This window comes from Thamnophis elegans, chromosome 3 (assembly GCF_009769535.1).
Source record: "Thamnophis elegans isolate rThaEle1 chromosome 3, rThaEle1.pri, whole genome shotgun sequence".
NCBI classification, from domain to species: Eukaryota; Metazoa; Chordata; class Lepidosauria; order Squamata; family Colubridae; genus Thamnophis; species Thamnophis elegans.
Genome location: NC_045543.1, coordinates 139,526,997 through 139,541,160, shown reverse-complemented (window position 1 = coordinate 139,541,160; position 14,164 = coordinate 139,526,997). Strand labels below are relative to the sequence as shown.

The 14,164-nt window shown below is 44.9% G+C and overlaps 1 protein-coding gene across 2 annotated transcripts in view; it reads right to left on the bottom strand.

The window, feature by feature from the left end:
* Positions 1 to 14,164, bottom strand: part of DYM (dymeclin) — a 266,534-nt gene that overhangs the window by 88,589 nt on the left and 163,781 nt on the right. Inside the window, exon 15 of one of the 2 annotated variants that reach the window (XM_032213699.1) lies at positions 13,160 to 13,327. The exons of the other annotated variant lie outside the window; for it this stretch is intronic. Coding sequence (XP_032069590.1) covers positions 13,160 to 13,327 — 168 coding nt within the window. The remainder of the gene's footprint in view (positions 1 to 13,159; positions 13,328 to 14,164) is intronic. 2 annotated transcript variants of the gene reach the window in all.

Sequence of the window (14,164 nt, the reverse complement as noted above, 5' to 3'; positions counted from 1 at the left end):
TTTATACCTTACAACTGCAGCAAGCATTTTTAAAAGCTATAGCTTTGGAAAAACAAAGACTTTTATATACTTGGCAGGGGATACGACAATTTTACGACTTTATGTCTGCATTTCACAACTTCAGTTTATTATGCAAAAACCAGACTCAACAGCCAAATCCTAACCTCCAGCTACTATACACTAGAGCAGTGATTCCCCAAACTTTGCAGCTTGGTGGCCCGGTTGTGACCTATTCGCGACAGGGTCGTGCAAGTCAGCAAGTTGAGCTGCGCATGCATGCTTGTCTGTTCCAGCCTGCCACTTGCGTAGCTTGGTAGTGGGCTGCAGTCCGGGGGTTGGGGACCCCTGCACTAGAGCAGGTGTCGGCAACCTTAAACACTCAAAGAGTCACAAAGGTCCTAACCGGAAGCCCCACGTTTTATTCCGGAGCCGACCGGAAGTCCGGTTTCCCCACCATAGAGTCTCTTCCTAGCACAGCATCCTTTTTCCTCTGTCCTAACCGAAAGCCCTATCAATTGTGGAGCTGACTGGAAAACCTGCCCCTTGCCATAGAGTCTCCTCCCGCCTCCCCGCCCCCGGAAGCTCCTCTCAACATTGTGTTGCTGATGGGTGACAGGGAGCTGCAGCAGAGGGCTAAAAGAGCCACATGCGGCTCCAGAGCCGCAGGTTGCTTAAACCTGCACTAGAGTATATGAAGACTGATTCCAGAATCTGATGGGGAAAGAAAAGATTCATGTCCCACTTTTTAAGTCAACATCTCCTTTGGAGGTGTGATGGCAGAAGCAGAAGGAAGTGGAAATACGCTAATTTGAAAAGGTGGCAGGAAATCAGGAAGCCTAGGTTGCATTCGGAATAGGGGGAAATCAGTGCAACAGATTACAGGTAAGTCCTCGACTCACAACAATTGAGCCTGCAATTTTGGTTATGAGTCGCAACGGTTGTAAAATGGGTCATCACATGACTGTGCCCGATTTTACAACTTTTTTTCTGGCAAGGTGGCTATTAAGCAAACACATTGGTTTTGTATGGGCGTTTTTTGCTGGAAACTGGAAGTAAATGCATATTATTGTAAAACAAAAATGTTTTAAATTGTGGTTACGACTACTGGATACTGCAAATGGCTGTACACGCAGGTCAGTTGCCAAGGGCCCAAAATGCTATCACCTGTGAACGTTCCTCCCCTCCCTGTGCCAACTTAAAATCTGGGTCGTGAAACCCTTTTCCCCTCATCAAAACCTTGATCAGTTGTTATGCACCTGGTCATAAGGCAATTGGTCATAAGGCGGGGGTTGCCACAAAGAAGAGGGAATCAGGCTATTCCCCAAAGTACCTGAGTGTAGGACAAGAAGCAGTGGGTGGAAACTGATCAAGGAGAGAAGAACTTAGGACTAAGAAGAAATTTCCTGACAGTGAGAACAATTAACCAGGGGAACAACTTGCCTCCAGAAGTTCTGAATATTCCAACCCTGGAGGTTTTTAAGAAGAGACTGGATAACAATTGTCTGAAATGGTACAGTGTTTTTCCTCCTGCCTGAGCAGGCAGTTGGATTAGAAGATCTCCAACATCCCTTCCAACTCTGTTATCCTGTTCTGTTCAAGGACTACCTGTATACAGATTTATACCTGGGAAAGTAAATATTGTTTATCCTGTTCTGTTCAAGGACTACCTGTATACAGATTTATACCTGGGAAAGTAAATATTGTTTAAAGACAGGAACACATTAAAATGGATGATTGAAGAATGCAGCAGGATTCTTCCTTCGTTGTTTAACATGCTAAAAGTTCAATACAGTTATCCAGAAGATTGAAGAGTTCAACATAAAAGTTTTCATTTCCTCTTATTTCAGTATTGTTAATTTTCTGTCTAACCTTTTAAAACCACTGTGGGAAGACATGCTCCAAAAACACTGTACTGCAGAGTGGTTACCATGAAGTCACTTGAAATGTAAATAGGGAACTGACATAAATTTAAAACATTACACTGTTTAGTATGCTTCATTTTTCCCCCTCTGTCCTTTTCTCAGAAAGATATTTGCTTTGCTTTTAAAAACTCTATTAACCCTATTATTTAGGGATTAGCAATAGCAGTTAGACTTATATACCGCTTCATAGGGCTTTCAGCCCTCTCTAAGCGGTTTACAGAGTCAGCATATTGCCCCCAACAACAATCCGGGTCCTCATTTTACCCACCTCGGAAGGATGGAAGGCTGAGTCAACCTTGAGCCGGTGAGATTTGAACCGCCGAACTGCCGAACTAGCAGTCAGCTGAAGTAGCCTGCAGTGCTGCATTTAACCACTGCGCCACCTCGGCTTACATTATTATGTTGTTGTGTGTTTGTTGCCTGAAAAATGGCCAGAATCAGTAAATGTTTTGCTTGCATTCAAAACATAATTAGCAGATGCTTTGTCCAGATATAACTCAAATAAGAACCACAGAGACAAAATTCACATCTTTAAATTTTCCTGCACAAGAACAGAAGTCGGTCTTTTTAATTGACCCACAAAGAATAACACTTCCCAAATTGCAGAATTGTGCATAATGGCATTGCAAGGACAGCAAATTCCTACCTGTTGCCCTGCCCACCAATGTGTTCTTGTGCCTGATGTTCGGAGAAGTGGTAGGAGAAGAGGAAGAAAGACAAGGAAAGAGTTGAACCTATCAAGATCGAGGAAGTTCTTGATGGAGCCAACAGGTTTACATTTGAAGAAAAAAAAAACCCTACAATATTTCTCCCTAGACTGCATTTAATCAGAAGGAGGCACCATTCTTTCAAAATCTATGACATCTTTTGGACTCCTTAGAGCAGGGGTGTCAAACTCGATTTCATTGAGGGCCGCATCAGGATTGTGTTTGACCACAGAGGGGTGGGGGTGGCCAGGTTAAGCATGGCCAACTCAACATCACTTGTGTTGGGGGTGCCTGTTGTGGCCCGAGTGCTTTGCCAACGAATACGGGCTCCCGAGCTCCATTTTTGCCTGCGACAGCCTCCTGCAACCTCTGTCACCGAAAACAGAGCTCGGGAGGGTCACCTACAGCCTTAGTTATCTCTGTTTTTTCTGGGGGAGGCACCATGGGCCAGTCTCTCGCTGTTTCCAGGGTGGCACTACAGGCCAGATCTAATCACCATGCGGGCCGGATCCGACCCCTGGGCCTTGAGTTTGAACACCCCCTCCCCCGCCTTAGATGCTCTTTCTATACAGATGTTTTAAAAAAACACATGCTCCCAATAATCAATTGATAGGTATCCTAGACGTTCTGACACTGCTTATCTCCAGTAGCTGCTTAAGGACAAACAGATTCTGATTATAGCGCAGATTCAAATGGTTGTAGGTGTGAAAAACGGTCATAAGTCGCATTTTTCAGTGCCGTTGTACCTTCACATGGTCACTATATGAACTTTTGCAAGTTGAGGATTTCCTGCATATATAATAAATATTTGGAGGGCAATCGGCTGTGGAAAGATAACTCTAGAATCACTAAGAGTCGGATGGCTTATACATTTAGTGCATTATTCTTATAATCATTATCCTCACCTAAAGATAGGAATGGACGGTAACAATGGCCTTTCATTGTTTTAAAAGACGAGGCGCATCACATAAATGTTGTGTTCCTTCTTTCTCAAGCATCTGTGCCTGCACAGCGGAACAGAAGGAGCAGCTGCTGCACAGCAAGCCATGTCCTTTTGCAGAACAGATTATATTGATAATATCTTTATGCCAGGACAAAATTGCCTTGAAGCGCACACACAAACTCTGCACGGCCTCTTAATTCATAAGAATTGGCCTTCCCACAGCAGCCCTGGCAAAATCCTGATTTTCCTGACCTAAAGCACTGGAAAAATCCGCCCAAACAGGTCTATCAGGAAAGAGAAGCGGAGTGGAATTAGTCCTGCTGTAATTGTCTTTGGAGATTCTCAGACATCCACATTAGGATTGTCCCAAAGGTACTTTTCAAAAGGCAACTGAATTTTTTTTTTCTTCTTGAAGACATTTCGCTCCTCATCCAAGAATCTTCGGTTCCACCACAAAATCGCGGAGGACAAAATCGCGCTCGACGAAAGCGCGCATTTGACGTCATCACAGCGCGACGAAAACATCGCGCTGTGATCGAAAAATGTAAAAATAAAGCAAAAACCTTACCCTAACCCCCCCAAACCTAACCCTAAACCTAACCCTAAATCTAACCCTAAACGTAACCCTTAACCTAACGCTAAACCTAACTCTAACCCTTAACCTAACGCTAAACGTAACCCTAACGCTCTAAACCTAACCCTAACCCTAAACCTAACCCTTACCTTTATGTGAATCGGCTTGCTTTAATTTTATTTTTATTTCAATTTTTAATTTTTTTCGTCACACTGTGATGACGTCAAATGCGCGCTTTCGTCGAGCGCGATTTTGTCCTCCGCGGTTTTGACGGGTCACGGAATCTTCTTCAGTTCTTCAGGAGCTGGACGAAGTAAGTCCAGCTGCCTTTTGAAAAATCAATTACAGCAGGACATCCTGGTGTAATTGGGCAACCCTTTGCTTCTTTCTCCTTCTTTTATTTACCCAAAACCTCCAGTACAGGAGGCCTTCTTAATCTAATGCCCAAAAGGGAATGCTAACCCAGACTTATTATACCTTACTGCAGTGGTCCCCAACCTTTTTATCGCCGCGGACCAGTCAGCCTTTGATAATTTTACCGTGGCCCGCTGAGCGCGCGCAGGGGTGGGGGGGCGTTGTTCGCGATGACACATTGATTGCGTACCTGCGCGGGGCTCTCTTCCCTGGAGCCTTTGCGCACGGCCCAGGAGCTTTTGCGCACGGCCCAGGAGCCTTTGCGCTGCAGCGATCATGGCCCCCGGCCGCTGCAGCGATCATGGCCCCCGGCCGCTGCAGCGATCATGGCCCCCGGCCGCTGCGCGGCCCGGTGCCAGGTACTCCACGGCCCGGCACCGGTCCACGGACCGGGGGTTGGGGACCACTGCCTTACTGAATCAAAAGGCTTAGAATTGGGAACACTGGAAGCAGAAAAGTGGCTGAACCATCACACTGTAGGCACATTTGTATAATTAAAAAAAAAATCCTTTTAGCAGAAATGAAGCAAGGAATATACAATATTTTTTTTGGTGGCGGGGGAAATGTAATCTCATACCTTGCCTCTAGCACAATTTTGTCTGAATCACTCAGAGAAATTTTGACAGAATGAGTCTGCTGCGTATTAGGAAGCTGCATTATTAAAGTAATTTGATGGGATTGCTCTTTTTCTGGTGATGCCTGCAGGATGCTATGAAAGCAAATTTCACTATTAGTCCCAGGCAAATATTTCAGCATAATCTTAAGACAGCCCCCACTCCTCCTCCGAGAAAAGTTACTGTAATTAAAATATCTGCTTTTATAAATGTGTGCAATGAAGGGGTTTGGGGTGCATAAGTGGCTGCAAATGTTTTGTTTGGATCCAATTTTTTTTTCATAATTAGGAAGATCCAACGCAACCAGAGGCCATGCTTTGTATCTGCCTTAATAGTATATCCTAGATAAAATCTTGGACAGAACACATTTTAATATTCCAGGATCAATGTAATTAAATCATACCCACCAAAAAGCATTTTAATGAATGTCCTGGTCCATAGCAATAATTAAAATTGGAATTGAATTAGGTCTGCTTTAACCCTGCCTAAATCTGGACCCAGTGTACTGTAATAAAGGTGGCCTGAAATGATGAGGGAGACACTCAAATTGATTTATGCTCAATTTATGTGCTTCTATTTTAACATCCACATAATCCAGTGATGTCAAACTTTTACGGCTCGGTGTGTCAAAAATTTGGAAAAGGGCTGATTCGACTTTCCTGGTGTGTCACTCCAAGAAAACGATTCTCCATCTCCTACCCTACCCCTTATCTAGGCCACCTTGAACTGTGCCACTTGCCAACAAAGCAAAGTCTGGGCCTGCCCTGAATTTATGCAACATTTGAAGGGTCTGCAAAACTGCCCTGCCTCTGGAATGACTTCTGGAGCAAGCGGTTTCCAACCTTGCCAACTTTAAGGCTTGCGGACTTCAACTCCCAGAGTTCCTCAGCCAGCACTGGCTGAGAAACTCTGGGAGTTGAAGTCCGCAAGCCTTAAAGTTGCCAAAGTTGGAGACCCCTGTTCTGGAGGCCGCGCAAGAGGATGGCTGGCTGGGGAATTCTGGGAATCGAAGTCCACACATCTTAAGGTTGCCAAGCTTGAAAAATATTACTCTAGTGCAGGGGTGTCAAACTCAAGGCCCGGGGCCTGGATCTGGCCTGCAGGGTGCTTAGGTCTGGCCTGCGGGGCTGCCTTGGAAACAGCGAAGGACCGGTCCGCGGTTCCTCTGCCAGCAAAAATGGAGCTCAGGGGGGCCGCATGCTCCGTTTTCGGTGGCAGAGGGTTGCAGGAGGCTGTCCCAGCCGAAAATGGAGCTCAGGAGCCTGTTTTCACTGGCAGAGTGCTTGGGCCACCACAGGCACTCCCGAAATGAGTGATTTCAAGCTGGCAACATCCCCCCCAGTCACACACCCTTCCCCGAGGTCGAACATAACCCTGATGCGGCCCTCAATGAAATTGAGTTTGACACCCCTGCTCTAGTCTAGTGGCTCCACTTTGTCCTTGAAGGTGAGGAATTCAAATAACTGAAGCAGATACCAAAGGGGAAATGATACTCTGAAGGAGAACTGTGGGGTTTCCTCTCCCCCCCCCTCTCCTGATAATGACTCAAAATCTTTTTTTAATAGCCCAAACCGTATGACTGATGGATGTGGAGGAAGTTACGGATTTCTCAGTTATGTCCCCTGTTTGCCAAGAAGCTCTCCTTCCATTAGTGTTCTGTCACAGGAAACGTGGGTTTGGAAATACGAACTGCCAAAATACTTTTCTACTTCTACCCAGAGTTTTAATGTCTAAAACATTAATGTAATGCATACCGTTCCTATTATTCTGCTACCGATACACTCAAGCGCTTGAAACGCAGAAGCTGACTTCTCATGCAATGCTTCATCTCTGTTCTGCTCTGTTTCCTTGGTGTTACTAGAAATGCAAATATTTCCAATTCTTCTGAAGGCTGTCTGGAGGATGAATGATTGCAACTGGGCTAAAAAAGTTTCTAGTTCAAAACCTACATCGACATTTTGCAACGCACTTTGGGGAGGAAACCCAATGAAATTGGTGGTGGTGGCAGGAGCTGATATATTCCAACGGCTCTCGGCTGAACTGCCTTGCTTTGACTGAGGAAGCTCTGGATGGGCAGAGAAATGCTCTCCAACTATTAACAAAAATTAGTCCAGTTGCAATGATTCAATCTTCAGAGAACTTCAGAGAACTTCAGACAACCTTCAGACAATTCTACCTGGATGACTGAGAATCTTCATCAACATTTCTGATTCTTCCTCTTAGCAACTAAAACAGATTAAAATCTTGCCTCCCACCCCTCCAAAATGGGCTTGATCCCTAGTGATCACATGGATATGTTCATCTACTTTTCTTTGGCAAGAATGTAGAGGTTGTTGTGACCCGCCAGAGGCCAGCAGAGCTGGCATCAGATTTGGACAGTGAGGAGGTTGGGGAGGAACCTGGGCCAGTTCTGGAGTCTGGGGAAGGCTCTGATGAGGGCTCTGTGTTGGAGGCAGAGAGGGAGTTAGGCAGCAGGGAGGCAGAAGAACGGCTGGAGTCTGTTCCCAGTGTGTGTATGTGCAGAGTTGCCAGATGAAGGGAACAGCTAAAGGCTTGGGAGTAAGGCCACAAGTGGGCTTGGGAATGAACCCTCCCAGGGGAAATAAAAGAGGAGCGAAAGGGGAGTGGAGTTTGCAGGAGACAATTAGTTCGCTTAATTGGTTCGTGACTCTCCGAGACGCCTTGCCAGGTTTTGCAGATATCGGCCTGGCAGCTCTCCAAGCCAGATAAAGTTTGTGACTGTAAATCCTCCCTCGAAAGACTTTGCTGAATGTGAATGAGCAGAATTCACAGCAAATTAATAAAAGGGGTTTTTGTCAGGACCAGGAGAAACCTCACTCAGAACAATAAGCAGCAAAATGTCTCTCAAACTACCGTATTTTTTAGAGTATAAGACGCGCCGGAGTATGAGACGCACCAAGATTTTGAAGAGGCAAATTTAAAAAAAAAGTTTTTGCACTCTGCAGGCCTCCCAAAAACGGCCCGTTTTTCACAAAAACAGGCCCGTTTTCTTTTCAAAAAAGGGCATGAATAGCCTTTAGGAGGCTTATAGAGTTCTCTTGGGGGGTTCCCCCTCCAAAAAGAGCAAAAAATGGCCCATTTGTCATGAAAATGGGCCCGTTTCTGCCAAAAAAAATGGGCATGCATAGCCTTTAGGAGGCTTATAGAGTGTTCCTGGGGGCCGTAGGGGCCAAAAACAAGCAAAAACTGGCCCATTTTTCGCTCATTTCTGTCCTCCTCAGCCCCCAGCAGCATTCTGAAAGCCTCCTAAAGACAATGCATGGCCATTTTGGTGAAGGGGGCAAGGTTTCAGGAGGCAAAAAATGCTGTATTCAGTGTATAAGGCGGACCCAGATTTTCAGCCTCTTTTCTGAGGGAGAAAGGTGTGTCTTATACTCCGAAAAATACGCTAACAACAAAAATTAGTCCAGTTGCAATGATTCAAACTTCAGACAACTTCAGACAATTCTATCTGGATGATTGAGAATCTTCATCAACATTTCTGATTCTTCCTCTTAGCAGCTAAAACAGACTAAAAACCTGCCTCCCACCCTGCAAAAAATGGGCTTGATTACTAGTGACGACATGCTTATGTTAATCTAGTTTTCTTTGGCTAGAATGTAGAAGTGATTTGCCATTGCTTGTTTCCAAAATGCTATTTTGACTTCCTGGTCTAGCCCACCACTCTAATTCTTCAGCCTTTTGAGATCTTCTGAGGTTGACCAAGTAACGCTTCACACGTTAGCAGCAGTCTACTTTAACCAGATTCTCAAATCGGGGATTTCCACGGTCTCCTCCTTCCGTGCTAGCAGGGAATTCTGGGAGCCTAAATCCAGCACACATTTGGATTGTACCAATTACAGAAAGGTAATACGGAGTTCTATTAGAAAATAATTTTCATTCCTGTTTCATCGGGGTTTCCTGACCTACTTTGGAATTTAGATAAATTCAATGAAAGATTTCATTACAGATGTTTGTTATTCCCGGTTTTAATCTGAACAGTACGATAACCTCTCTTACCGCTGCATTTTCCTCTTCTGTAAATACTTTTTTTTAAAAAAAAATTCTTTATAGACAACTATTGTTTGTTCTTGAGCAAAGGAAGCTATTTTAAATTGCATGCCATATTTTCTTTTACTTCCCTTGACAATCAAGCTGGTTTTATTTATGTTTACTGTGTGGTCTCTCTGTCTTACATGCTTGCATAGTCAAAATACTACTATTCCCATTATGGATGATCTCCATGTTCTGGTCAAATTTTGTCATGCAATTTTTTCCCCTTGCTCTCCCAAAATTCTTGGCACCAATCATAAAACACTAAAGAATGTGCAAAGTGAGTGTAGCATGAATTCAAATGCACTATTTTATTTGTTTTTTTTGTGTGGGACCTTTAAGCATGCATAACCTCAAGATTTTCCACAAGTTTAAAAGTAACTCCATAACACTGCCAATTTTTTTTACATTTTTTTTCCTTATCTTAATTTGGGGGAATAATCAATTAAACATATAGAGTCTCTCCCATTTGCACCTACTTGGTACTCATTCAATTGTTTCCTAGCTCATCCTGCTAAAACATGCTGCTTGGGTGTTGACCAAATCTGAACCACATCTTTGGATCTGACTCATAGAACAATTCCATAAGAGCAAGACCAAAACAAAAAACAGAAAAACCACTGCCGTGAGATTTGCCTAATATGTTTTCATGTCCCTTTTGACTTCATTTCTTGAAAGAAGAAACAAGTGCTCTACAGCTGCGGTCCCCAATCTTTTTGGCACCAGGCATTGGTTTCGTGGAAGATAATTTTTAGGGGAAGGGGAAAGGAAGAGCTCTAGAGCAGGAGTTGGAAACCTCAAACACTCAAAGAGGACAAAGGTCCTAACCGGAAGCTCCCCATTCAGTTCTGGAGATGACCAGAAATCCGTTTCCCCCAACCATAGAGTCTCCTCCTAGTAAGGCATCATTTTTCCTACCCGAAAGCCTTATCAACTGTGGAGCCGACCAGCGACAGGGAGCTGCATCAGAGGGATGAAAGAGCCACATGCGGCTCCGCGGGTTGCTGACCTCTGTTCTGGAAGTTTCAAAAAATAAAAAAGGGGGTGTCCAATTGGGGTTGAAATTTAGCCAATTAGTCTCTGCCAAGTCTTATATTCAAACCACTAGTCAATCAAGTTGCAACCACAACTATATTTTCAGTTGTCTAAGGAAAGGAACAAAAAATACAGACAGGCCTCCTGTTTTGTTTCCCTACACTAGTCTACTTTTCTTATTATACACATGCAGGGCTCCTACCAGTGGTGGGTTCCAGCTGCTCGGCGGAGTGTCGCACAGGCGCTGTACGCTCCGTGCGCGTGCACAGAAGTGCCGAAGAGCTCAAATACAGGTAAGGAGCTTGGGCGGTGGGTAGGCCCTCTGGAGCACTGTACCGGAACGGTACCCGGTGCTCCCGGCAGGCACCGGTATGCCCGTACTGGGGCGTACCGCCTGCAACCCACCGCTGAATTTTACTCTTTGCTTACTTGGCATTCTTATCACCTAAGTTTTCCAATAAAAAAAACGGCTCAGACAAATAGGAGTCCTACACAATGGCCTCTGTATGGCTGGTGAAAGGAAGGGGGCCAACCACCGGTTCACCCAAACATGGAGTAAAATGTAATGCTACCGGTTTGCGTGGCACAGCTGATTGTCACACAGCTGATCGCCGGAGCTACGCGATAGCACCTACAGTGTCCATGCGTGCAAAGCGAACCAGTAGCAGACTTCAGAGCATTTCACCCCTGGGGCCAACAGTGTGGATTCTTCTCACACACATCTGTGTAGGGAAATGTTTCATCATAGTGAGCCATGTGGAAATAGAAGGCATTATATTGTGGGTTTGCTTTCCCCTGCAGGTGGCAATCGATAGGAGAGTAGAAATATACAACATGGCTGCTTTGGGGAAGGAAAATAAAGAAAACTGTTATTATTAGCACTGATGCTTTTTGAGTAGATTGTAGGTTGCAGTTTGGCCTAGTGCAGTGATGGCACACCTTTTTTGGCTCGGGTGCCAAAAGTGGGGGGAGCACGGGGGGGTCGTGCATAGGCGAGCCACACCCATAATGCTTTGCACACGACCCCAGCGCGCATAACCAGTGCTCCCCTCCATTTTTGGCGTGCTTTTTTCACCCTCCCCAGTTTCCAGAGGCTTTATAGGAGTCTGGGGAGGGCGAAAACAGCCTCTCCGTAGGCCCTCCAGAGGCTTCAGGAGCTTCCCTGAAGCCTCTGGAGCGCGAAAAACCAGCCCTACGGACAAACCGAAAATTCAGGAATGGACTTCCGATTTGCTCGTATTGCTGGTTTTAGTCCTCCAGAGCCTTCAGGAGGCTTCCCTGAAGGCTCCGGAGGGCAAAAAACGACCCCACGAGCAGGTTCGCCATCACGGGTCTAGTGTTTAAGGCGCCATGCTAGAAATTGAGAGATCATGAGTTCTAACCCTGCCTTACCTATAAAAGCCAGCAAGGTGACTCTGGGCCAGTCCCTCTATCTCATCATCTCACAGGGTTGTTGTGGTGGGGAAAAAAACTAGACGAGGAAGGAGTATTAGATATGTTCACCACCCTGAGTTGTTTATAAAAATGATGATAGTGGGATATAAACAAAATAAACAAATGTTGCCTAAGGGAATGAAATGATTTCTAGGGGAATGAAAGTATGGACTTCCCAAATAATCATCTCTCCACATGACTTGAAAATATAGAAGAGAATATAGAAGGGATTATTTATGACTATAACCAGGTTGCTTGTAGCTTTACAATTTATATTGTTTTATTTGTTTCCTAGTATGATTTGATTGCTTATTAGTAACCTATGACTATCACTAAGTGTTGTATCTTATGATTCTTGATTAATGTATTATATTTTATTTTTCTTTATGTACACTGGGAGCATATGCACCAAAGACAAATTCTTAGTGTCCAATCACACTTGGCCAATAAAGAATTCTATTTTGTTCTATTCTGTTCCGTTCTGTTCTATTCTATTCTATTCGTAGACTGTGAAGTCCTTGGTGCTCTCTAAGTTTGGTTTTCTTGCAGACATTTCATTACCAAAGTAGATACCATCATCAATACACTAGTTTGGTAATGAAACATCTGCAAAAAAGCAGCTAAGCTCAGCGAGCACCAAGGATCCATCTTGAAAATATGCTGTACAATATAATGAAATATGAAAGGTTCAATTCTATCCCCACCTATATTAGTCAGACAATAACCAGTGTGGCTACGAAAATGAAGCTGATTTGGGAAAGGAGTAATGTTGTATACAGCCAGTCCTCAAGTTATAACCACAATTGAACCCAAGATTTATGTTGCTAAGTGAAAAATTTGTTAAGTGAATTTGCATTTTATAACCTTTCGTGCCACAGTTGTTAAGTGAATCACTGCAGCTCTTAAATTAGTAACACGGTTGTTAAGTAAATCTGGTTTCCCCATGGATTTTGCTTGTCAAAAGGTCGCAAAAGATCACATGACTCCGGGACACCGCAACCGTCATAAATGTGACTCAGTTGTCAAGCATCCGAATGTAAATCACATGGCCACAGGGGAGCCTGCAACGGTCACAAATGTGAAAAGCAGCTGTAAGTCACTATTTTCAGTGCCGTTGCAACTTCGAAGCATCACTAAATGAACCGTTGTCAGTCGAGGACTGCTTGCACTTACAAAGGAAGTCTACACTCCATTTCTGGGAAGAAAGGACCCCCCACCCCAGGTCTATTTTATTCAGTGTGAAACCACAATGGGCTTCCTTTTTTACACTGTGCGAGTATGTATGCTACATGACACAAACAGCTGGTTTGTTAGTAAAAACGTTACTGGCAATCTGAAAGCCGCCCAGCCTCCTCCCCCCCAGCCCCCCACCCCTCCGCCACCCCTAAGTCCCCTTCGTTCATGCACAGGCTGGTCACACGTGGCATGCAGCATGCAGTAAGTGGAGAGCAGAGGTTAATAACCTGGAAGTATAGGATCTGAGAATGTGAGAGCAAGTTAAAGACAAGAGTTCCTCTCCATTGTCACTGAGGCTCGAGAAGCAATGCTCCAGCGTAGAGCAGTGGGATTGGCGGGGGAAATACAATTTGTCCAAGACATAGACATATCTCCGCAAGTGGCGGCAGGTGTAACTGCAAGACAAGGGGTAGAGGGAGGAAAAAGAAAGAAAAGAAGAAAAGAAACAAAGAAAGAAAGAGGAATTTTCCTTTTAACAAAGCTGCACCCAAACACGATCTAAACAACGTTCAGCGGCAGATGTCAAAGAGCAAAGCAATCCTTTAAAAAAAAAAAAAAAAGTGGCACAGGCAGAAAGTCTGGGTTAATCAACCACTTGTCTGAAATGGCATAGGGCTGTGATGGCGAACTTATGGCACACGTGCCTGAAGTGACACGCGGACCCATGTCGCCTGACATGTGCGGTGTCCCCCGTTCCTCTTCCAGGTTTCTGTCACGCATGCACGGACGGCGATCAGCTGACCTTCGTGCGTGTGGCAGTGCTGGAAACTGGAAGAGCTGGCCTTCCGTTTTCCTGTGTAAGCACGTGTGCTGGGAGCTGATTGTCATGCGCACATACGTGCCGGAAACATGGAAGACTAGCTGGGCAGTGTGCATGCACGTGCCGGAAACCAGAAGTTTATTTTCGGGCATGCGCATGCATCCTGGGCAATTCCGTGGCACGATAAAACCGCGCTCGACTAAAGCGCGCCCGATTAAACCGCGTCGCTGACGTCATCAACAGGGCGACAACAGTGAGCGCGGAGAAAGAAGGGCGCTTTAAATAGCGCTTTGAAAGCAAGCCGATTCAAGTTAAGGTAAGGGTTAGGTTTAGGGTTAGGTTTAGGGTTAGATTTAGGGTTAGGTTAAGGGTTAGGGTTAGGGTTAGGGTTAGGTTAAGGGTTAGGGTTAGGTTAAGGGTTAGGATTAGGTTTAGTGTTAGGTTAAGGGTTAGGTTTAGGGTTAGGTTTAGG